Source organism: Carcharodon carcharias, chromosome 34, assembly GCF_017639515.1.
Source record: "Carcharodon carcharias isolate sCarCar2 chromosome 34, sCarCar2.pri, whole genome shotgun sequence".
In the NCBI taxonomy this organism is placed as follows: Eukaryota; Metazoa; Chordata; class Chondrichthyes; order Lamniformes; family Lamnidae; genus Carcharodon; species Carcharodon carcharias.
The window spans coordinates 21,824,052-21,847,921 of NC_054500.1; the positions used below are offsets into that span (position 1 = coordinate 21,824,052).

A 23,870-nucleotide genomic window follows, 5' to 3' on the forward strand; every position below is an offset into this window, starting at 1 on the left:
GAACGATCCCTGCGGAATGCCACCCGGGGCGGGGGGGGGGGGCGGTGAACTGAAGATATGTTTGGTGGTGGCATCATGCTGGAGTTGGTGGAAATGGCGGAGGATGATCCTTTGAATGAGGAGGTTGGTGGGGTGATAAGTGAGGACAAGGGGGACCCTATCATGATTCTGGGAGGGAGAGGAAGGCGTGAGGGCGGATGCGTGGGAAATGGTCCGGACACGGTTGAGGGCCCTGTCAACCACAGTGGGTGGAAAACCTCGGTTAAGGAAGAAGGAAGACATGTCAGAGGAACTGTTTGTGAAAGTGGCATCATCAGAACAGATGCGATGGAGGCGAAGGATCTGAGAGAATGGGATGGAGTCCTTACAGGATGCAGGGTGTGAGGAGCTGTAGCCAAGGTAGCTGTGGGAGTCGGTAGGCTTGTAATGAATATTGGTGGACAGTCTATCACCAGAAACTGAGACAGAAAGGTCAAGGAAGGGAAGGGAAGTGTCAGAGATGGACCATGTGAAAATGATGGAGGGGTGGAAAATAGAAGCAAAATTAATAACTTTTTCCAGGTCCAGATGAGAGCATGAAGCAGCACCGAAGCAATCATCGGTGTACCAGAGAAAGAGTTGTGGGAGGGGGCCTGAGTAGGACTGGAACAAGGAATGTTCCATTTACCCCATAAAGAGATAGGCATAACTGGGGCCCATGTGGGTACTCATAGCCACACCTTTTATTTGGAGGAAGTGAGAGGAGATTAAGGAGAAATTGTTCAGTGAGGGAACAAGTTCAGCAAGACAGAGGAGAGAAATGTTGGATGGGGATTGTTCGGGCCTCTGTTCAAGGAAGAAGCTAAGGGCCATCAGACCATCCCGGTGGGGGATGGAGGTGTAGAGGGATTGGACGTCCATGGTGAAGAGGAGGCGGTTGGGGCCAGGGAACTGGAAATTGTTGATATGATGTAGGGTGTCAGAGGAATCACGGATGTAGGTGGGAAGGGACTGGACAAGGGGAGAGAGAATGGAGTCAAGATAGCGAGAAATGAGTCCCGTGGGGCAGGAACAGGCTGACACGATCGGTCTGCCGGGACAGTCCTGTTTGTGGATTTTGGGTAGGAGGTAGAAGCGGGCCGTCCGAGGTTGGGAGACTATGAGATTGGAAGCTGTTGGGGGAAGATCTCCAGAGGAGATGACAGTCCCCCAACGCCGCTAGGAAATCGCCCGCCAGTACATTGGTCTTGGCTCCGAACAGAACCAGGAGTAACCTGTCTGGGCCCATCTCCCCCAAAACTGGTCCCAATGACCCAGGAATCTGAAGCCGCCGCCTTGCACCATCTCTCCCATGTTCATCTGCTCTACCCTCCTGTTGTTTGCCAGTCTGGATTATTGTTCATTATTGTGACAGGGGGAGTTTTTTCGATGACTTTCCTTTTTCTCTTGTTTATAGTTTGTGTTTCTCTGAAATAGGGGAGGGAGTTTTTTTTTTGTTTAATTATTTTTACCTTATTTGCTGACGCTGGGAGATTGATTGATCCAATCAGGAGAGGAGAGTAGGGGGAGGGGCGGGTCGAAGGCGGAGATTGACAGCGCGAATGGGGCGGGGCTAGATTGATAGGGAAAGCAAGCGAGGCGGGGGCGGGGCGATGGCTGTGATTGACAGGGTGTGGGAGTATGGCGTGCCGAAGACGGGAGGGGCGGGGCGATGGCTGTGATCGACAGGCAGTGGGAGGTGTGGAAGACGGGGACAGGGCGTGGCGAAGACGGGGACGGGGCGAGGGAGAGAGGGCGGGGCAAAGAGGGACGTTGCCGTGACGTCACAACGCAGCTCCTGCTACCCAGTGTGGGAAACCCCATTCCACTGCAGCGTGACGTTGGCGTCAAGTGACTGAAGGGGGAGAAGAAGCGGCGGCGGCGGTGGTGGAGGTGGAGAGAGAGCGAGCGAACCAGGGGGGAAAGAAAAAGCAAGTGCGCAGTCTGAGTGGGGCAGAAGCACAGCGAGAATCACTCACCGAGACAGCGAGTAAGTACAGAGAGGCGCGGCCGGGAGCTGGGAACCGGGGCTGGGAGCCAGGGCGGGGGCGGCTTCGGCCGCGGTGTCGCCTGCGCTTGAGTTGGTGCCGAGAGGCGGCGGCTGGGATGTAGGCCCCAGGGTGGGGGGAGGGGCGCAAGGCTGCTCCTCTCCTGCACTGTTTCATCATTTAACTGCTTGCCTTTCTGGAACCTTCTCAATCTGCACGTGCGGTTTTTTTTCTACTTTTATTTTTCAATTCAACCCCCCCCCCACCCCCGCCATGACAATTTGATCAATTCTTAAAAATGTAAACCATATATTTTAATGTTCGTTAAATTGGGGCAGGAACCAAATTATTTGTCAAATTCGATTTCCATTCGGATTATACTTCGGCTTTTGTTTAAAAAAAAATAACCCCATGACTTTTAATGGTTAATTGCGTCGTCCTCAGTTAATCTATTTACTGGGTGGTGTTAAATAAGAAAAACATTTAGATAGAAAAATGTAGGACCTTTTTAGCTAGAAAAATACTGTCCAGCTTCACTGAGGCTTAGGTTTCTATTTTTTTTTACTAGCGAGGGCTTAATGCTAAGTTAAATAGAGATAAATTGTTTCTCTGGTCAGGGAGATGGTAACAAGAAGATACAAATGTCGGATAATCGCAAAGAATTAAAGGGGATAGTAAAAAAAAAATTTACAGCCTAGAAGAAAATACTGTAGTGCGAACAGGGAAGTTTGGTGAGTGATTCAATTGTAGAATTCTCTACCACAAGCTGTCAAAAGTATTTTAAACGGAAGTTAGATGGTTTTATTATTTTAAAACTGGGGTGTGGAATCATTCTGTTTACGCTTGTTTTTTCCTGCCTTTTTAGGGAAGGTTGAAAAAACTGGGGTTGTTCCTTAATCGGTTTTAAGGTCTTGAACCAGGATGGAAGCCAATATATTTAACAAATGCAGTTTGTGCCAAAGTGTTGCAAAATGTACTTGCAGTCCCGATTTGAAACCTGTGCTAGCAGGCAGCATTTTTTAAATATAGTCTAAAGGTTGATATGCCATGGGGTAAAGTTTAAACAAGCTAAATGTTTGCGTTATGACTAAGGTGCCCACTTTGTGGGGTAAAATGTTTGAGATTGATCCTAGTTCAGAGCTGCAACAGGGAAATAAGATGTCCCTGGGTTATAATTCAAATCACTGAGCCAGTTGTTCATGCCTAGAACATTCATTAGTGTTTACACTTAATTTACTGACCCTTCATCGCATTGCTCATTCGTAATGTCATCTAGAGCATTGTGCCTAGCCCATCTCAAGGTGCTCCTTGTATGAATACGCTGCATTGCTGTTCTGTCTTGAGAAGCCCAGAAGCTAATTGGTGCTAATTGCTCTGGGTTAACAACTAGTTATCAGAAGATTAGAGAAGCCTGCAGGAAGTAACGAGATTTAATTGCTAATTTTATACAGTGTGAATGTAGGCACTCGCATGAATGATTTTGTTTAACGCAGGGTGGAGTCATTTTATTTTTATGTTGATACTGTATTTTAAATGGAGGCGAATTGTAATTGGGCAAGCTGCCAACCTGACCTCAAGTTGATTACAAGTTATCTCCATGTGACCGATTGCACCATAGTGTCTCATTAGAGAGTGATTATATGCCTCTTTCTGTAACTGGTAAGACATTACCAGCCTGTCTGAATTTCAAGTCTAACACCGCAACATTATTGCAGTCCTCTTTCAGGCTGTATAAAATCATCATTTCAAAATGAACGGTTGCCGTGTGTTCATTGGTCGCCTGAGCCCTCAGGTGAGAGAACGGGATGTGGAAAAGTTCTTCAAAGGTTATGGACGCATTCGTGAAATTGACCTGAAGAGAGGCTTTGGGTTTGTGGTGAGTATTTTGCCATTTGTTAGGAATTCTTTTCAGTATTCAGGAAGCGACACTGTGCTCTTGGATTTTTGATGACCTAAAATTGTTCTTGCATTTTTTTAAAAATGGGATTGACCTTTTGGATTTGTTGTGTGCAACATTGAATTAGTAGGTTCCCTCTGTGCAGATGTGAAACATCTTGCTGGACTTGCGTGGTTGCACCCATCAATTTCATACAGTTGTCGATGTTACTTCTGATTTGGGTAGTGATGCATGGTGACAACCTGGCTGAGATTGAGCACTCATCATTTGAGGAAACAGTTGATGTAAGCTCTTTGCCTGATTAAAATAGTTATTCAGAAGTGGATTTTGTTCTCCCAATATATCTAGCTGATTTGACAGGTGAGTTTGGGAGAGTTTTTGTTGCCTAATAAACTTCATTTAAGTAATGTAATGGTGGTGACTTTTTAAAACCAAATTTATTCTATATTTTTTCTCAAACAATGTGACCTCCTTATCATTATCCTTGCTTGAAAAAGGTTTCAGTTGCCACAGCATTTATGTGGCTGGTCCAGTTAGGTGGTTGTGATTAATGGTGACTGCTAAGATGTTGATGGGGTGGGGGATTCGGTGAAGTTGATGCCATTGAATTTTAACGGGAGTTGGTTAACACCTCTCATTAGAGATGGTCATTGCCTGGCACCTGTGTCATAAGTGTTAACTTGCAAACAGATCTTCGAGGCTGGTAGGTGTTTTGCACTCAGAAGATGCTCATTGACCTAGCTCCTGAGCAACTGAAGCGAGAAGCTGTTCCAAGATTGATTTCCATTGGTGTATTCGCTTGACGCGGCACAGCTTGAATTCCACTAAAGTTGGTGTATTGTATCCGGTATGCTGAACTGCCGACGCAAACAACAAACTTCATTTTACAACCAGACCATTCTTCTGTTGATTTTTAGTGCAATCTCACAGCCCAAATATACAAAGTCATCGACCTGACAACCATGTTGGGTACTTTGAATTTTATTTTAGTTGGCATCACCACATTGCTTAATCAGCCAAGTTTCATAATGGTTGCTTTATACTTGGGCATTTTACTACATGTTGGTGCTTGATTGGAAAAGGACAGAGCTTTTTTGCCTCTAAACAGTATGTCATGTCTCCAGTGTGTTTCCAAAGCACTTTATATTCAATGGATTACTATTGAAATGTAACAGTCCTTAATTATCCATAAAACCTTTTAATGGGATTTGGCTTAATCTTCAGCAAACCAGTTAAAACATCATTGAAATTTTAAAATCCATTTCATAGACATTGAGGCCCTTAGTACTGCAAAGTATGGAGCTGTGGGATGTCCATTAGGTCAATCTTTAACCATGCATTTCCAAGTCTTAGCTTTGAGTCAGAATTGCAGCAAATCAGTTTTCCAAAGCCTCTGAGATATATCACACTCAATAGGGGAAATCAAGTTTTATCTACAGTAATCAGGGCCGTACAAATCCACGGTCCGTATGTTTGTGGACTCTTGACAATCTAAGCCAGAGAAGTTGAATTGCAAATAAGGTAGGAATACTAGGGCTGTGTGGTGGGTTTTATGGGAGAACATGTGACCCACAACCCATGGGTTGCAGTTTGGTTACAACAAAATCTGCAGGCCCTTATTCTAAGTTATAGCTCTTGAGTTCTTCAGATATAGCTGCTGGTTAGCTAAACTATTCCAGTAGAGTTTTGACATCTACCTGATGACATGGAAGGTTGCCTGGGTATGTCCAGTCCTTAAAGGAACCAATTGCTGCCTTATTTTCCTTTTCCCAATCCCAATCATAGATAGTGGCATCAATTCACCAGCAACCTGTCCAACTCCGCTTCTGCCAGACCTTGTCACAGTTTGGATCCAGCTATCGGCTCCAGATCTGAATGCAGGAGGAGAGATCAGAGTAACGTTTGAAGTATGCTATCAAGGAGCCTTTGCAATAGTGGTCAAATCGAAAACCCCTCAGTATCTGAAACAAAGGTTGCATAGTTGTTCTGAGACAAATTGCCAGGGCAGCACTGCAGGAACATATCTGGCCTAACCATTTGCAGACCTTCCCTCATTAGAAGTACGAGAGTGAGGCTGATTTCTAATGAATCCAGTGTTCAGCTCTATTCAGTGCTCTCAATGAATCAAAACTAGGTAACATCCAGACTTAGGTTGTCGGGGCCAGTTGATGACCGTTCTGAACAAGGGAAAGTCCCATCTGCCTCTGATCTTTAATCACTGCATGTTCAGAGTCACCCCGTTCCCCCCACCCCCATGCACCACATCTGGGGGGAGGGGTAGTGTCACCAGATGATGGACTGGACCAGCCATATGGACACCATAGCCACAAAAATATAAAATGATGGATACTCAGAGTTGCTGACCCATTCGAAGTCTGCCCATGTCTACAAGGCTTAAGTTAGGAGCGTGATGAAACACTCATCACGCCTGGATCACTGCAGCAGTAAACGAAGCACAACACCATCTCTCATGCCACTGCTGCACTGTATAATCTGCAGGGTGTATTGCAGCAATTCACTCAGGTTAGATTGAAAGCACCATCCAGCCCTCTGACCTCTACCGTTTGGAGAGCATGAGAAGCACCACTTCCTTTCCGAGTTGCACATTGTCCTAATCTGAAGAGATACCATTGGGTCAGCACCATGGAATTCCCTGTATAACCTCATTATGAGAACATAACAACAGGGCCTGCAGTGGTTCAAAGAGACTCACTGCTTTTCTTGGGGGTGGTGTGTTGAGCAGTTAATGCAAATGTGGCTTTGTTTCATATCCCAAGAACAAAATTAAAAAAAAATCTTTTCAACCATGTCAGATTGGAACGTTTTCAAGTTTCTTTAACCTTGGTAACAGTGCTGGAGAATTCTGGGTTCGCAATGTTTTTTGAGATTTCAGTGTGATACGGACTGTAGGCATCTCAAATATTTGAGATTACGTTTCCTGTTTTGATGTGGGCAAATATGGGTTTTAATGTAAAACATTTTTGATTTGTCCTATAGCAACATCAGGGATTTGGCATTTAAGGTTGTTCCTATGTTCATATGTTTCTATACCATTTTTGAAAGTGAATTTCATTCTTTCTTCCTTTAGGGTACAATCCCAGCAGCTCAGTTTTGCTCCTATTTTATATTGTGCCTAATGGACTACCTGCTATAATAAATTTATCTTCACCCACCTTTCCTTCGGTGAATTTTCTTTAAGCTTGAATGCGGTTTCAATGAGTAGTCTTGACTACTTTGCTGTTGCGATGTAAACAGTCTAATTAAAAACATCTAATTAGATTTTCCTCTAATGTTACCCCCACTAAGACTGTAATTTAAAACCTGATTGCAGCTGCATGTTCCTCTGAGCTGACTCCCATTTCCCTATGTGGTACAGGGGCTTTCGTTTCAGCTCATCTTAAAAAAGGGGTGGGTCTGATTTGGTTAGTGATGCACTAGAGAAACTATGACAAAAGGCACATTTCGTTTTCTGGAGTAAAATGGTAAGTTATTCTGATGCAGTGTCGATTACTGTTCCCTGAATTAACAATGTTTTTCTGACTTGTTCTTGTGATTTGAACAATGCTGGTAAGGTTGTATTTATTGCTCGCCCCATTGCCGTGCAAAGATAATGACTTGCTGGGACAATTGAGACTTTAAAAGACAACCATGTACTAAGGGGCTGTATGTTCCTTCTTTGAAGGATGTTGCTGAACTGGCTGTTTTTTTACACAACAATGCAACAGCTTCTGCAGTTGCTTTTGTCTTAGTAGAATTTGAACTCTCGCCCTCTGGGATGAGAGTCTGGTGCAACAGTCATTATTTTTTCTGAAACTGTTTACCAAAATTTTTTTTTTGAATAAATCAAATTTCTGATATTCTTGTTTAGGAATTTGATGATGCCCGGGATGCAGATGATGCAGTTTATGAGCTGAATGGCAAGGAGCTGTTCCGGGAGAGGTGGGTTTTTCAACAAGTCAGTAGAATGATCAGAATTACTTGTACTTAAGTTTATTGGTGTTGAGGTAATGGCTTTCCAAGGTTGTTAGCAATTATATTTTACTGGAACTGAGACACATCTAAATATATGCCACTTAAAGATACAGTTGTAACAGCTAACATTTTAACAGTCCTTCAAATATATTGCTCGCATACACCAAGCTAAAGATTAATGCACACTTTGATATCACTCAGCGCTAGAAATCAAAGTATTGGGTTTGATTCCCAGTTTGCTGATTGCACCTGAGACAGCAATTAGGTTAAAGTGGAAACAGTCAACCTGGGTTTATACCACTTCTTTGCTATCTAATAACTTGTGCTGTAAACTGCATGTGAAAATATTGGAATGTGGATAGGAAATATTCAGTGAAAAGGGGAGGAAAAATATATCAAATCTTGGTGCAAATTCCATCAGTCTCCTCAACCTTTCAGTGCCATGGTGAGTTTTAGTAAACTCTTCAGTTTCATAATTCGCCTCTGTAGGCCGGGTTTTGTTTAAATGGAAAAGATAGATTTCATGGTGCAAAATGTTCAAATCTATTATAAAGATGACACTTCCTCAGTAAAAGATGGTGTCCAAAATACAAGTAGAATTTATCAGGAGAAACATTCATTTGCAGTAGATTGTTTTCCCATTGTTTGATCATGGGACCGATACATGGGTAAATAGTCTATAAAGCATTGATTTTAAATGGAGAAATTTGTAAAGTAAGTTGATATCCTAAAGCTTTTTTTTATAAAAAACCCACCAACTTCACAGTTACCTTTGTTCACATTTGTTTTTCTCTTGCCCTGTAGCATCTGACCTTTTGGTTGCATTTCCACTTGTAACTTTAAGCACCATTTGTTACTCTAGCTTGGCTGAGCCTGGGCAGGGTATTTTTTAAATCACTAAGCCTCATTGCTAAGCCCAATTCTGAACTCGGTGACTTCGTGCAATCATTTTTTTCTACCAGAGGGTCTAATCCCTCTGGCTGGAATAGGCTAACTCATTTGTGTGGGATTGGGCGTCCTCTCATCAGTGCAGTCTATGTGCGTGCTGGCTTCAGCATCTGAGCGCTTGGGGCCCCTCATTAGAAATGTAAACATTCAAAATGATTTGAGGATATATCTAACTCCAGTTGACAGGTATCCTTGTATCGGTGTATCTTATATGTATTCTGCTACAAAGAACATTTATTCAGTAAAGTCTGTCTGGTTTGCATTTAAGGATTATGATTGGAAAAATACATACTGTACAATTTTAACGTTATGTTGCTTGCAGCTAATACATATATGTAGCTTTTCTGGTTTCCATGAATTGTTTTTTAAAATTCTCTCTAGGATCACTGTGGAGCTTGCAAAGGCACCACCTCGGAGAGGAGGGGGCAGGTTTGGTGGAAGATTTAACTATTACCGCCCCAGAAGTGAGCGAAGCAGTGGACTCAGGTAAATGGAATGGATTAGGGAGGAGTGGGTGAAGGGGACAGGAAGGCGAAATGACCTTAATAAATTAATCATTATTGCACACAAAAGGCAGGGCTTGTACAGCGTGCCTGGCTGGATGTTGAGGATATTAGCGCAGCCTCTGATTTTGCAGGCAATGCTTAAATATGGGACTAGTGCTTGGGGTTGGGATTGGTAGAAACAGCAAGAAAATCCCCTCTCCCTGGGATCTAGCTGGCTTCCCCACACACTGCTGGGCCACAGGAGCCTTCTCCTTAGCTAGATTTCCTTCACCCTCAAGCATTCTGCTGTAACCATTTACACCTTCCACCGCTAACTACACCCCCCCCCCCCCCCCCCCCCCCCATTTTTCCTGTGCTGGTCTCATTATCATTCCCTTTTGCCTTGCACCATCATCTCTTGTCATCTAATGAATAAAGCCTATCACAGACCTCTTCCTTTTTGCTCCTTTTCTACCCATCCTTTCTCTGCCTTGATGCTGTTCATCTCTACCATCTTTCAGTTCTGATGAAAGGTTGTCGATCTGAGACATCTGCTTGTCTCTCCACAAGTGCTTCCTGGCTGCAGCATTTTTCTGTTTCTTGGATGACAAGTGAAAGTTGTATTGCATTGTATTCCCTTTCCCTCAACATCAGAAGGCACTGGCTCATGCTGGGGGGGTTGGTTGTCGCAAGGGTCAGCAACCTAATTAAACTGACCACCTTTGGGTTTAGAAAGCGAGTGAGGATTTCATTGCTTTGCTGTGACTGGGCTGTATTTTTTCTTCAGTGCAACTTCCAACAGGTGTATGGGACCACCACCAATGGAATCCGAAAATGATTACAGCCTAGCTCTGCAATTTTTTTGTCTTTCTGTTGCTTATTCAGTGATTGAATCTGCCTCCACCACACTCTCAGATGGAGCATTCCAGATCCTAACTGCTCGCTGCTGGAAAGAAAAATTTTCATGTTGCCTCTGGTTCTTTTGCTATTCACCTTAAATTGGTGCCCCCTCGTTCTCTATCCTTCCACCAATGGGAACAGTTTCTTCCTATCTACTCTGGCCTCATAGTTTTGAACACTATCAAGTCTCCCCTCAAGCTTCTCCAAGGAAAATAGCCCCAGCTTCACCAATCTATTCATGTAACTGAAGTTTCTTTTCTGCACCCTTTCTAATGCCTTCACATTCCTCCTAAAGTGTGGTACCGAGAATTGGATGCAACTTCCAATTAAGGTCAAATCAGTGTTTTCAAAAGGTTTGTAATTACCTCCACGCTTTTGTACTGTATGCATTTATTTATAAAGCCCATGATCCCATCTGCTTTTTAATCACTTTCTCAACCTGCCCTGCCAACCTCGATTTGTGCGTGTACACCCCCTGCTCCTTCATCCTCTTCAGCGTTGGATCTTTTATTTTGCCTCTCCCCCTTTCTATCAAAATGAATCACTTCATAATTCTCTGCATTAAATTTCATTGCCATGAGCCTGCTTATTCACTGGCCTATGTCCTCTCGTTTATCTTCCTTGCAGTTCACAATATGTAGCAGTTTTGTCATCTACAAATTTTGAAATTGCCTTGTATACCCAAAATATAATTCATTAATATAGATCAAGAAAAGCAGTGGCCCTAATACTGACCACTGGGAATTCCCACTCCATACCTTCTTCCGTTCTGAAACCAATCATTCATCCTTTGTTTCCTGCTACTCAGCCAACTTTATGTCTATGCTGCCCTACCTCTTTTATTCCATAGGTTTATTTGCAGACAAGTCTGTTGGCTGGCACTTCATCAGACATGCCAACCAGATTACCCTCATCAATCATTTTTGACCTAATTGAAAATCCCAATCAAGTTGGTTAGACGCAAGTTGCCTTTAACAGATCCTCACTGGCTTTCCTAATGAAGCCACGCATGTCCCAGCGACTCAATTTTATCGTGGATTATCGTTCGGAAAAGTTTTCCCGCCACTGAGGTTAACCTGACTGGCCTGTAGTTGCTGAGTTTATCCATACATTTCTTCTGGACAGGGCACCACCCCTGTATCTGGGAAGGATTGGAGACTATGGTCAGTGCCTCCGCAATTGCTACCTTTATTTTGCTCAGCATTCTTGGATGCATCTCTTCTACTCTTCGTAACTTAGACGCTTTTAGGTACAGCTAGCCTTTCTAATAACCTCTTTACAAATTTTTAGCCCATCCAGTGTGTGAGCTACCTCCTCTTTCGTTATGATTTGGCAGTACCTTCCTTGGGAAAGACAGATGAAAAATATCTTGGCCATCCCTTCTGCCTCCATGCATAGATTCCCTCTTTGGCCCCAAATCAGCCACCTCCTCTTGGATTCTCTCATGTTAGCTGCCAGTCTCTTCTCATATTCGCTTCACCTCTCACTTCCTTTTTCACTTCCCTTCTGAACCATCTCCCAAGCCATATATCATCCTGACTTGGAACTATATTTGCCATTTCTTCACTGCTGAGTCAAAATCCTGGAGCTTCCTCCCTAACAACACTCTGAGGGTACATTCACCATGGCCTGTAGCAGCTGAAGATGTGGCTCACCGCCATCTTAAGAGCAATTAGGGTTGAGCCATAAATGATAGCCTTAGCAGCAATGCCTATACCCTCTGAATGAATTAAAAAGTGAGCAAGAGCCCTTGGCTATCTTCTCTTTTTTCCCAAATCCAGACCTGGAGACAGACTCCAGTCTTACCATCTCCTCAGTGGAGGTAGTGGATTCAACACAGACCAGAATCTAACTTGCAGCCTTCTCTTAAAATTTGGTACTTTTTGCATTTGATTGAAGATTATTGTACACTGTTCTTGCTGATGCAGCCATTGTCATATTGGCATATTTTTGCACTCAATTAACTGTTTCCTTTTCTGAAATTTCAGATATGGACCTCCTGTTCGCACTGACTATCGTCTGATTGTGAAGAATCTGTCTTCCCGTGTTAGCTGGCAGGTGGGTACTGATATTCTAATATAAAAAGTACATGAATTTAGCAAACTAAAAAAAATATATTTGTTCTTGGATATGTGTGCTTAAAAACACATGGGTCATAACTTCATAAATATAACCCATAGTTGTGTTAACCTGCATGTGGACTCTGTCTATTTGTGTGTATGTGTAAATATATTCTATGGAAATTGGAGTAGGTCCATTGAGACTATTCTGGAATCTTGTCAGTGGTGACAGCTCTTAATATTTTTTAACCCTAGACTCTTGAATCTTGTTTCCCAAGCAATAATCTTTTTTTAAATCCTTCAATGGACTTTATATCTTTGGCTTCTGGGATAAGTATGCTTTACGTTCTGTGAACCAGTTTGCCTGGGCAATTTTCCTGGATTTTTCAGGCAGGTGTTTGTGACGTGCACCGACAGAAGGTGAGAAATTTGCTCCAAGATCGTTGTCGACATTGTCCTTGGTCGCGTGGCTTTTGAGATGCCTGACTGTAAAACATTTCCCAAAAGGGAATGTGGATCTCGGCCCAACTCCTGCAGCTGGCTACTGATGATGTCTAATCTACCTTGCCGGCTTGTGACATAATGTGTTGAAGCAACATTGTACTGCATTACCTGTACTTTTGATTCATTACATAACTGTGCCTTTATCTCAAATGCACTCCAGCATACAATCATCCATTCTCATAATCAATGATTCATAACATTTTGACCTATCCCTATCTGCCAGTTGCTGTGAATAGTATTCTATATCTTGAGTTTGGGAATTTGATGAGGGACTCCTGAACTTATTTTGGTACACCAGGGTTGCAGAGCAAGTTTTAGACGAGGGCAGTTTATCCCTTAAACAAAGCCTTTGCTTTTCATTTCCCTGTCCGCTCTTCATCCGTCTTTCCTCCCTTCCACCCTGCCCTGAAACTTCCCAATAATAGTTTAACTGCTTCTTGAATAACTTTAGAAAAATTTCCCCTTGTCTCAGTTAGATCTGTGGTCAGTGCTATGCACCCATACCTGCCCCATCCTTCTCACCTGTATTGCCATGTTAACTGTTGTCTACCAGGTGGGCAGCCCATTATCAGAAAACAGCACATAGATAATACCCACACGGAATGTTGCATGATATTTCTGTTTTTGGGTTATTTTTGTGAAAATATGATCTAGGGAGGCACATCTGATTTTAATCAGCACCTTTATGATGAAATCTAATGGTATTCTGCCCAAATGTAACACGAATAGCCATTATATTTCTGATTTAAAATATTAATGGAAACTCCAGCTTAACTGTGATGAATGTAGACTGTATGTAAATCTGATGGCTTAATATTGTTTGGAAGTAAATGACCATTTGACTAAATTTGAAAACCTTTGTTTAGCAGCTTATCGTGAGGTCATTCGCATTTTGACCAGGAGTTCCCTTTTCTCGTGTTGTCGCGTCCTGTATCTGGAAAAGGTCCCGTGTTGACTAATTTGCCAGTCGGCTCCCACGATTATTCAGGCAGCTGGACGCGGGTTCTGGGTTGTACTGATCCTAGGGTCACCGATGGCGTCGACACCTGTCGCATCCCCAGTCCTGGTGTAAGAAAAAAAAACCGTGTCGATCTCGCTTGGAGGCTTGGCAGGAGATTGACTTGTGAGGTGGCCGAGCCTTCACACAACCCATGATTATTGGTGGCACTTTACCCAGGGTGGCAGGCACATTCGGTGCCACTGAGGGAGGGCCATGTCCCAAGAAGCTGTGTCGAGAGGGTATTGTATTGAGTGGGTGCACCCTTTGCTTAGATGCATCATGTAGGGCATGGATGGTTGCCTAAAATTGTAATTGTTTGGGTAACCCAGCGCTAATTTTAAAATGTAATTGTGATATTTTTAATGTATGGAATAGGGATGTCATGATATTGTACATAATATTAGGAGATTCTGTGCCTCCAGGGATCAACACTCCCCCTGGATGATCATCGCATGCCTCACTGGTTTAGTGGTTACAGGGATTGAGGCAAAAGGTGGCATTAATATTTATGGAACAAATTGAAGTGATTAGCATGAATGAAACGGAGACAGGGTGCTAAATAGCGATCTCCCCATCTACCCTTGACCAAATACAAGAGACTAAATGGGAAACGGTACTCCCAGTGATGAAGATAGCAATAATGAAAGGGCAGTGCACTACAAACACAACAGTAGGTTTCTTTACAGACTGCTGCTCAATCAACAAGTCGGAGAAGCGATTCTTGACCTCTCTCCCTGTGACTGGTGAATGTTTCTAAATGATTAGAGCGGTCAGCAACCAAGTTATTTTCCTCACTTGGTTGAGCATGAATTGAAAGAAGCCTGGTGGCCGATGCAGCTAATGTGAGGAAGGTCAGTTTTGAATTTTGATTAGACTGTTACTGGAGCTTTGACACGCAAGCTTTCAGCCTGGAAAAAAATACTGTTATTAATTATCTCTGGCAATCCATAATCTGTTACTTGTGCCTTTTTTTTGGACATATTCCTTGTTCTATGGAGAATGGTTAAAAGGCAAGTTTTAGAACTGGTTTTGTCACCAGGCAGGTGCCACTTGTTTAGACTGATGGGTAGAGCTGCTACTCTGGGTACGCCAAAAGCGAGCAGTAGACACTTTTTATACAGCTGCTCACACACTTGTTGTAATTCATTTAGTCAAGCTAAGCCGCATAGCATGACATCCCAATTCTGAGACTGTTGTAACTGATAATATTGTGCAGTGTTTTAGGTTTCTGCCTGAATTGCATTTTAAAGGTTTTTCCTGTTTGTAGGATCTGAAGGACATCATGCGACAAGCTGGTGAAGTGACCTTCACCGATGCTCACAGAGTCCACAATAACGAAGGGTAAGAGGCAAAAACAATTGGCATGAAACCTACATGTGTGATCTATAATGGCCCACCTGTGCATTTTGCATTTAAATTAGCAACTTGGAATCTTGACTAGCCAGAATGAGCATCTTGATAGGCATCATCATTGTTGGAATCTCCTGCTGAGCACATCTAATGGTGAACTTTATTGTAACATTACAAAAACATCCAAAGGTCCAAGGAATAGACTGTCCTTGTGATGGAGGAAGAATGGGGTTGGAAGCTTAGTTCAGTTGAATAGGGCAGTGTGGTCTCAAATATATTGGAGACAGTGACCAGGGAGGAGAATGGAGTCAGAGACAAGAGTACAAGTTTTTGGCAAGGGCTGGAGGCAATGATGTTGATTTTCCAATGATGAGCTGCTATTTCCTCCAGTTAAGCAGAGACGGGATGTGACAAAACCAGGCAGTGGAAAAGATGAGTGATTTGGGTGTTGTCAGTATAAATGTGGAAGCTCATCTGCCTGAAAATCCTTAGATTCTGAGGGTAACTGGGTGGGAAGAGAAGTCTTTGCTACAATGTTCTGGCTCTAGCATGCCACTTTTGACAGTGGGTAGGACTGTTATGGTGCAGTAGAAGGATGAAACCATAATTGAAGAAATCTAATCATGGAATTATGGGGAGAAAACAAAGCTTGAAGGGATTTGAGGTGATTTTAGAGCATCCCATAACATTAAACTGTACTGGTTTAAACATGGCCTGAAGTGCTAATAAATGTATTAATGATTTTGCTGCAATTAAGTGCATATAGGAAATGTTTCTCGCTCTGCCTTTGTGACAGTACTGCCTTCTCTTGTGTCTGCAAAATTATTGCTGCTCTATCTTACTGTGCTGTTCTGTGATTTTTTTTGCTGCAGTATTGTGGAGTTTGCGTCATACAGTGATTTGAAAAATGCAATTGATAAACTGGATGGAAAGGAAATCAGTGGCCGGAGGGTCCAGCTGATTGAGGAGCCAAGGCGCCACAGGTAATCAGCAGTATGGGGACTGCGGAAGTTTGTAAATTGGACTCTGCTGAGCTGGGTTTGTGTTTCGAAAATGGACGTATGTGGTTTTATTTCAGTAAAAGTATGTTTGGAGTGTGAGGGAGGGTCCTGGAAATACTAGTTTGTTGGAATGCATGAACTTCTTTGTGAAATACTGTAAATGGAATCGACGGGCTGAGCCTGTAAACTGAGCCTTTATCCCCCACAGTGAAGCTGATTTTATATTTTACTAATCAGTTGTTCCAGTGACCAGACAGCATTGCTCAGCTGTTTAATAATGCTGGGATTTCAGAGGCTGGGGAATATACCCCACATGGGCTTATTAGAACCAACTCCAAAATGAAGACTCAAATTTAGGTCATTTCGAGCATTGTGTTTGTGTGACCCTAACCAATTCCACAGCCCCTGTATCTCCTTCTACTTCAAATATATATTTACTCTTCCCTCAAAAGATCCAGTGATCTCGGCCTTACTCTGCGGCAAAGCAGTTCTTAATTATGTTTTAAGTTTCAGGGCTGACTCATTCGCAGTTGCCTCACTGCAGTATTAGGATTACAGAATTGTTTTACTGTCTTGCAAGTTTTCAGAAACGTTTTTTGGGTGTGTAAACACAAGTATTGTGCCAGCTCTGTGGCTGAGCCTTTGGTTGGCTGTTATCACCGACCATTGTGTGAGACATCTTCACTCCATGACCTTACCAAACCATAGCAACAATAGAACCAACTTGTACTGATCATTCCAAGCAGTTGGGAGTAGTACAGTCTGCAATGCAGTGCTTGATCATTTTGCCCCAGCATCACTATAACAGCATTTGACCTGACATGTTATGTGGAGACTGGGGAAAGCTAATGGGGTGATGGGGTTATGGTTCCACACTCCTTGCATATGCCCTGTCCAGAGTCTCCTTGTTATAAACTTGCTGCCTGACTTGATTTTCCTGTAGTTGTGGCCTGGGTTAATTAATGGCTAGCTTGATAACCACTCTGTAGGGAAAACCACCTAGAATGATTTGTTGGTGGTGTTTTTTTTTGACTGCCTCCTTTGCCTTTCCAGGTCTTGGACCCGATCTCGCTCCAGAAGCTCTTCAAGATCCCGCAGCTACAAGGGTTCGAGAAGTGCATCGCGATCTGCAAGCCGCTCACCGAGCCGCAGCAGGTCTCGCTCCCGCAGCAGGTCACCAGCCCGCGATACCAAGCGGCAGAGGAATGAATCGCGCTCACTGAGCCGCTCGCCTGAGGTCAAACGCCGTAGGAAGCCAACCCAGTCGAGGTCGCGGTCTAATTCTCCTGTTAAATCGGCCCGTTCCTGGTCCGGTTCTCGGGAGCAGTCCCCTGTCAACAGTGCAGAGTAACCACCGTGTTGTAGAAGTGTTTTTATAATTTGCTAAAGATTTTCTATGAAATGTTGGCCTCGTTTTGATTTTTTTTTTCTGTCTGATGCTGGGTTTGGGGTTTTAAGTACTTCAGTTTTTATTTCACACGAACACTTTGAACCTTATGATCCCGTTCAAATACAGACACCTGGTTTAAATATATCTCAATAATTTGAAAAGAAAGACTTGAGCATCATAATTTTGTCTAGTATTGTTTTAACAGGCTTGGTGGAGTCTGCTACAATAGTCTGAGAGGCTTCAACCACTTCATGTTCTAATAACGTGCAGCATTGATTGAAAGTTTCCTCAACTGAAACAATCAAAACATCTATACAATTTGCATGACGAATGGAGTTTCAAATAAAATTTGTACTTAGGGAAGATGACAAATTTTTAAAACCCAAATTTGATTGAATGCCCCTGTTATAGGTCATTAAGTAACTGATTGAAGTTTGTAGTTTGGTGACCCAATAATTGGCCAGTCTAATAAAGTGCGGTTCTAATGATATGGGTTTGTTGAAAAGACAATGTGCTTCCATTCATTGAGAAAACTGTTGGAATCCAAAAGTATTTTTAAACTCCCAAACTAGCTGCATCTAAACCCGAATCAAGCCACTGTTTCACCAGCACAAAACATTTAAAGCTTTGTACAAAATGCCTGAGACTGTCGTCCTTTCCACAAGGGGGCGGAGGGGGTTAAAATATTACTGTTTTACAGGAAACCTTTCCAGGTTGGGTCAGTTCCTTTTCGAATTGCTACTGGTTCAGGGACAAATTTTAATTTTTTTTTCTTCTTTTAGTTTGATTTGTGTTTATTAAAGCAGTGGTTTAGTTCTTTTGGATTTTTGTGCGAGAGTAGCACACAGTTGCATCCTGCCTTTAGAGAACCCTGCTGTACTTGCACTTGGAATTTGCTTTTAATGTGAAGCCCCGGTTTGTGGTGTAGAGTAGTGTGGCTTTCTTAACCTGCACTACAAGTGGAGGAAGGCAGTTTCTGGGGGGAGGGGGGAGGGGGCAGGTGCTGGAGTGTAGCAGGAGTCAAATGTATATATAGTTTTTGATTCACATGTGTTAATAGTTCATACTTTATTTGGTTCATTTCACATTGTTTTAAAATATATATGAAATTATATTTAACATGACCCATTCTCTAACTAGTTGCTAGAGAACCAACCTGGAATGTTGCTCTGCATTGGAACTGAATTTGAAGGAACAACAAACGTACACCAATTTAAATGTTTGTACTTAACAATTTTATACAGAAACTATATCGCCCAATGTTCCATGTACCTTTACTGTATCCTGCTAGTTTAGTCTATTGTGTACTACATACAGGCTGTGTATCGCTATCATTCCTTGTAGCAAGAAATGGTACTGCATTAAAAATTAGTTACAAGTGTCCTATTCAGAGTTTGCTTGTTTATTTGAAAGGAGGGGAATTTAAGAATTTCAAAATTATAAAATGGTTTCAGGGTAAATGGTGAAAATTGTGGATTCAGCATCAACCCAGATCTGTCAGGACCTGCAGCGTTAAACCTGTTCTGTGCACTGATATGGTAAACATTTGGCAATCTGAGGTCCCAGGGCAACTGGTCCAAGGGATAGGGAGAAAAATGTGTGTTTTGAGCTGGAGCAAAGTGCAGTACTGTTCCTTCTTTCCCCACATACAGACATGTGGCTGACTTGAGACTGCTGATGCGGAGGGTCTAAAATGGAAGACCTAATTCACTGGCACTGACGTTCTTCTGCTTGAGCACAGTTTAAAAGATACAATTAAGCTAAGTAGGATTTTGTTTAAATGGAATCCTATTAAAAGTCAGGCCAGAGTGTGGATTTGTTATATTATCTGTTGGGATAACTTTAATAGAATTAGACTTCCACTTGTCAGACTGAAGAATTATTCTGTTTGTGTGCCAAAGACTGACTGGAAAATTGTTTATGGCTAGTTTCCAAAGCTCTTAATGGTTGCTCTGGTTATGTGTTCCATTTACAATATCATCAGATGAGTATTTAAATTCCACTGCCTATATCTTTAGTGTTGGCCACAAAGAATGTGCTTACTGATGAGAAGAATGAGACTGGTAAAGGTGAATGGCCATTTCATCTGTTCAACAACTCCTGCTTAAATTAAGAGGGTGGTTGGGAAAGGCAATGTTATCACCAGACCCATCATGGAACCACAATATGTAATGATAATCTTAACATGCCCTAAATTACAGCATCCCCATTCCAGTGGACAGCCATGTAGGGGCAGGGCTTGTCCTTTCTCCTCAAATTTGTGAAGCATTAGACCAGTAATAACATAGCCAAGGTCAACAAGTATGACTCTTGGAGGTAAGGGAGATCATTTGCTCCTGTACTGCACGCTCCCCCTAACTTTATGCATAATTGTCATAAAGACTGTGATGCTCTGCTGTTCATGGGATTGCATTATCAAATGTGTGGGCTCAGATGTGGAAGGTCAAAGGCAGCAGATGCATGGGAATGTCGTCAAAACCCTGGAGCTAGTCATTTAAACAGCACAGTGGGACCACCTTCATGTGGATTGCAGCAGTTCAAGAAGGTTGTTCACCATCTCAAGGACAACTGGGGATATGTGATTAATGCTGTGATTCTTGCATCCTGAGAATGAACTTTATAAAAAATGGATTAGGTTTCATGATTGTCTCAGCTTTCACTAATGCATATTGAGGAGCTTTACTGAAGAAAAACCAGCCTGCATTGTTAATCAAACCCTGTCCTTTGGGAAACGTCTGGCTTCATCTTGGCAATGGCCCAGGTGCTACATTTGAATTCTGAAACTGCAGGAAATCACAGGCTCAGAGCTCCATTCCTGGTGCAATGTTAATAGGATCAGCCTTCATGTAAGAGTCTCAGGATTGTGATAGGTGGCAAAGAAGAGGAATCATTCATGCCTTCATTACCTCTAGACTTGATTAATCCAATACACTCCTGGCTGACATCCCATATCCTACCCTTTGGAATCTTGAGGTCATGCAAAACTCTGCTGCCATTATCTTCACTCAACCCCTGTGCTTACTGACCTAAGCAAAATCTCGATTTTAAAATTCTCATCCCTCTTTTCAACCCCTATTTCTGTATTTTCTCCCAGTCCCACAAGTCTCCAAAATATCTGAGCTCCTCTGACTCTGGTCTCTTATGCATCCCTATTTCCAATTGGTCCATCATTGGTGATTCTGCCTTCAGTTGCCTAAGTCCCAAGCTCTGAAATTTCATCTCTTCACCTCTTGCCTCTCTACATCACTTCCCTCCTTTAAGACACTTGTTTAAAATTACTTCTTTGACCAAGCTTTTGGTCATCTGACCTTAAAATCTCCTTATGTGGTTCAATGTCACACTTTGTTTTATAAGGCTCCTGTGAAGTGCCTTGGGACATTACATTAAAAGTGCTACTGAACAACACTGGATTATATGATGATTGGTATAATTAACTTTATAGCTTTAAAAGTTAGTCTTATTGGCATAGCTGAATTGCAACAAACTCTTCAACCATGGGTTTAGCTGTGGCCCTGGTTTACCAAGTTTGAGAATATTTACACAGGTGGGAATGTCACGATTTACTACACAGCTTGTGTTATTTTCATTGCTGCCCCTTGGTTTACTCTGTGAGATGCTCTATAAATAGAAGTTGTCCAGGAGCCCATTCCATCTGTTGATCATGCATCGTGAAAAGAATTGATCCTAAAGTTAACACTTACATATGTGATCTGTTGTCCTTTTGTAAATGCATAACATTAATTACCTTTGTTATCTCTACAAGGTCATCTTGCAGGTGCTGCATTTCCAGCCTGAAAAAAAATTTCTCCAAACGTTTCCCTGTGATTCACTCTTGGCATCAATCTACTGACAGATCATATCCAGTTACTGCCCCTGCCCCAACCCCAACCCACAACCACACCAACAGCAAGAACAAGCTTGTGTAGTTAAGAATGTGACCTGACTAGGGTCTTAGGCAGTAGACCAGAGGAAGGTCAATGGTTGTGAACTTGGATCCCAACTAAGTGCTTTCAGAGTGGGAACAGAAGGATGATGAAGGAATTATATTTTTTAAATGCTTGTAGTTATAACATCATTGTGGGTCAGTGAGTGACCTGAAGTCTCCTGACAAGCTGGGGTTGCTCTTAATTTTCACTACTCTAAGAGTGTTAACAAAATTCAATGGTTTTGGTTTTGATAAGGTAAGGAGAAACTGATCCTCCTGCCAGTAGAAACAGTACCAGAGTTCACATTTATTTTATAATAATTGGCAAAATAACCAGGTTAAGATGGGTAATGATTTTAATGCAGAGCGTTACGATCTTGTGAGTCTTTGGAACTCTTCCTCAAAAGGCAGTGAAAGCAGTGAATATCTAGAGGTAGATAGATTCTTGATAAGCAAGGGAGTGAAAGGTTATCGGGGTAGGCAGGAGATTACAATCAGCTCCCTTATTGAATGACACGGCAGGCTCAAGTAGCCGTTACTCCTGCTCCTCATTTGTATGGAATACACTGCCTCAAAGAGTGGAGGAAGCAGATTTAACAGCAACTTTCAAAGGGGAATTAGATAAATACTTAAAAAGGGGAAAAAAAATTGCAGCACTGTGTGGAAAGAGCAGGGGTGAGCAGGACTAATTGGATAGTTCCTTTAAAGAGCCAGAACAGGCACATGGACTGAATGGCCTCCTTCTGCGCTATAAGATTTTATGACAAAAGAACAGATCCAAAACAATTAAATAACCTGGAGTATTTTCAGGACCACGTTTTGAAGACTGCAACCAAAATTCTCTGAATATACCTGCAAAACTGATTGAAAGAGTTTCATCCTTGTTGCAATTTCAAGGTATTGGCTTTTGATAATTATAAATTACTTTACTTTTGCTCTTTTCAATTGACACCAGCTGAATACCTTTGTAATTATTATGAGGTATTCGTTTCTCCATTTAGTTATTTAGTGTTTATAATTGTTAGTGCGGTACTTGAAATATTCTGTGCCTGATTGACAATCTTTCCTTGTTCTATTGCCACACCCTGCTTGATTGGGTGTGATTTTGCATTTGCTGCTAAATCCACTACATACACTTCTTCACAGTATTGTTTATTTTACCAAGGGGCTGGTATAACAATGAGATGAGCAACTCAACATTTTGCTTCAGTATAAATCCTTATTAACAAAATACATCATCTGCTACATTGCCACATTCTGAGTGGTTTTTCCCTGATAAAACTCTTGAAGCGTCCACAGATTGTTGAGAAATTTCAAGTCATGACGATCACTCTAGCTGCCTCCTCACATCCTGTGCTCCTTGCTGCCGTGTTTAGAAACTCTGTTGCTCTGTGATGATGAGGATGTGAACGCTGCGATCAAAGGAAGCAGAGATACAGAGGCCTTGCTTATCTGTATTCCAATCTAAGCTACCAATGGGTTGAGATGAGAGTGAGATGGTGTTCAAAAGCGTGGTGGCACTTGTTGAATCCTTGTCCTCTCGCTCGTGGTTAGTCTTTTTGTGCGGCATCGAAGATTCAATACTGGTAAACAAACAACGCATATGGCAAAAACTGTAAATCCAAGAATGCTCCCGTTGGTTCTGTGAGGCTACTGTGCCACAGGGCTGTGGTACTAACTAGGCAGAACAGTGCTGTAAGGGGCACTAGAGCTGGCTACAGTGCTCCTGAGCTAGGAAGGTTCCTGGGGTTGCTGGCTACAGAGAAGTGTACATGTGGTGGAATAAAGGCAGGGCCAATTTTGACTGTGGTGCCCCACATGGTTGAACAATCCAATAATGTCCACTTGGGTGAAGTGACAGAAGTCAGCCAGCACTCACTGAGTGACAGAAGTCAGCCACCACTCATTAAGCTGCAGCAGGCAAGAGTAAGGAACAAAGGAGGACAACTGAAAAAATAATTTCGAATTGTTTTTACACCCATCCCCTGGACCACGAATCTTTTCAATACTTTCTCCCTTTTGCTTGGGTTTCTACAGGCGACCTCACAAATCTGTAAGGATTTGAGATCATTCAAGGACTGAATGGAAGCAGACAGCTTATTCACCTCTCCAAAGGCTTTTCCTCGAGTGACCAGTCGAGGTCAAGGACAACCATTAATTGTAGTCACAAACAAACGCCCAACACGACACTGGCCAGCACAATGTTGTGTCAGTAACATGCAACCCCCGTCATCAGCTCTTGCTAAAATCCAAAGACAAATCCACTTACTGTTTCCACAGATGCAGACAGCCAGCTCCTCCACTTGTTATGAAGATATTTTGATTCTGAGGCAAATGTCGCACCGTCCAAGCTGTAAATTTGTACGGCTTTAAAAAGAGAATGAAAATATGCAAGTTATTGGCCTTTGATGAGTTTCTATGAAATCTCCAAA

At 42.4% G+C, this 23,870-nt stretch overlaps 2 protein-coding genes across 7 annotated transcripts in view; one reads left to right on the forward strand and one right to left on the reverse strand.

Annotated features, from left to right (window-relative positions):
* Positions 1-1,849: 1,849 nt before the first annotated feature.
* On the forward strand, positions 1,850-18,896 carry LOC121272595 (serine/arginine-rich splicing factor 5-like). The gene is made up of 8 exons (XM_041179248.1): positions 1,850-2,008; positions 3,722-3,882; positions 7,772-7,842; positions 9,205-9,309; positions 12,197-12,266; positions 15,040-15,113; positions 15,995-16,105; positions 17,177-18,896. The coding sequence occupies exons 2-8, from the start codon at positions 3,757-3,759 to the stop codon at positions 17,472-17,474; spliced, it is 855 nt and encodes a 284-aa protein (XP_041035182.1). The 5' UTR covers positions 1,850-2,008; positions 3,722-3,756; the 3' UTR covers positions 17,475-18,896.
* A 3,241-nt stretch (positions 18,897-22,137) lies between these two features.
* LOC121272647 (WD repeat-containing protein 92-like) overlaps positions 22,138-23,870 on the reverse strand; it is a 35,257-nt gene continuing 33,524 nt past the window's right edge. For all 6 annotated transcript variants that reach the window (XM_041179347.1, XM_041179348.1, XM_041179349.1 and 3 more), the window contains 2 exons: positions 23,708-23,805; positions 22,138-23,021 (listed from right to left, as the gene is read on the reverse strand). In XM_041179347.1, the coding sequence (XP_041035281.1) occupies positions 22,811-23,021; positions 23,708-23,805 (309 nt within the window). In that variant the 3' untranslated portion in view covers positions 22,138-22,810. The remainder of the gene's footprint in view (positions 23,022-23,707; positions 23,806-23,870) is intronic.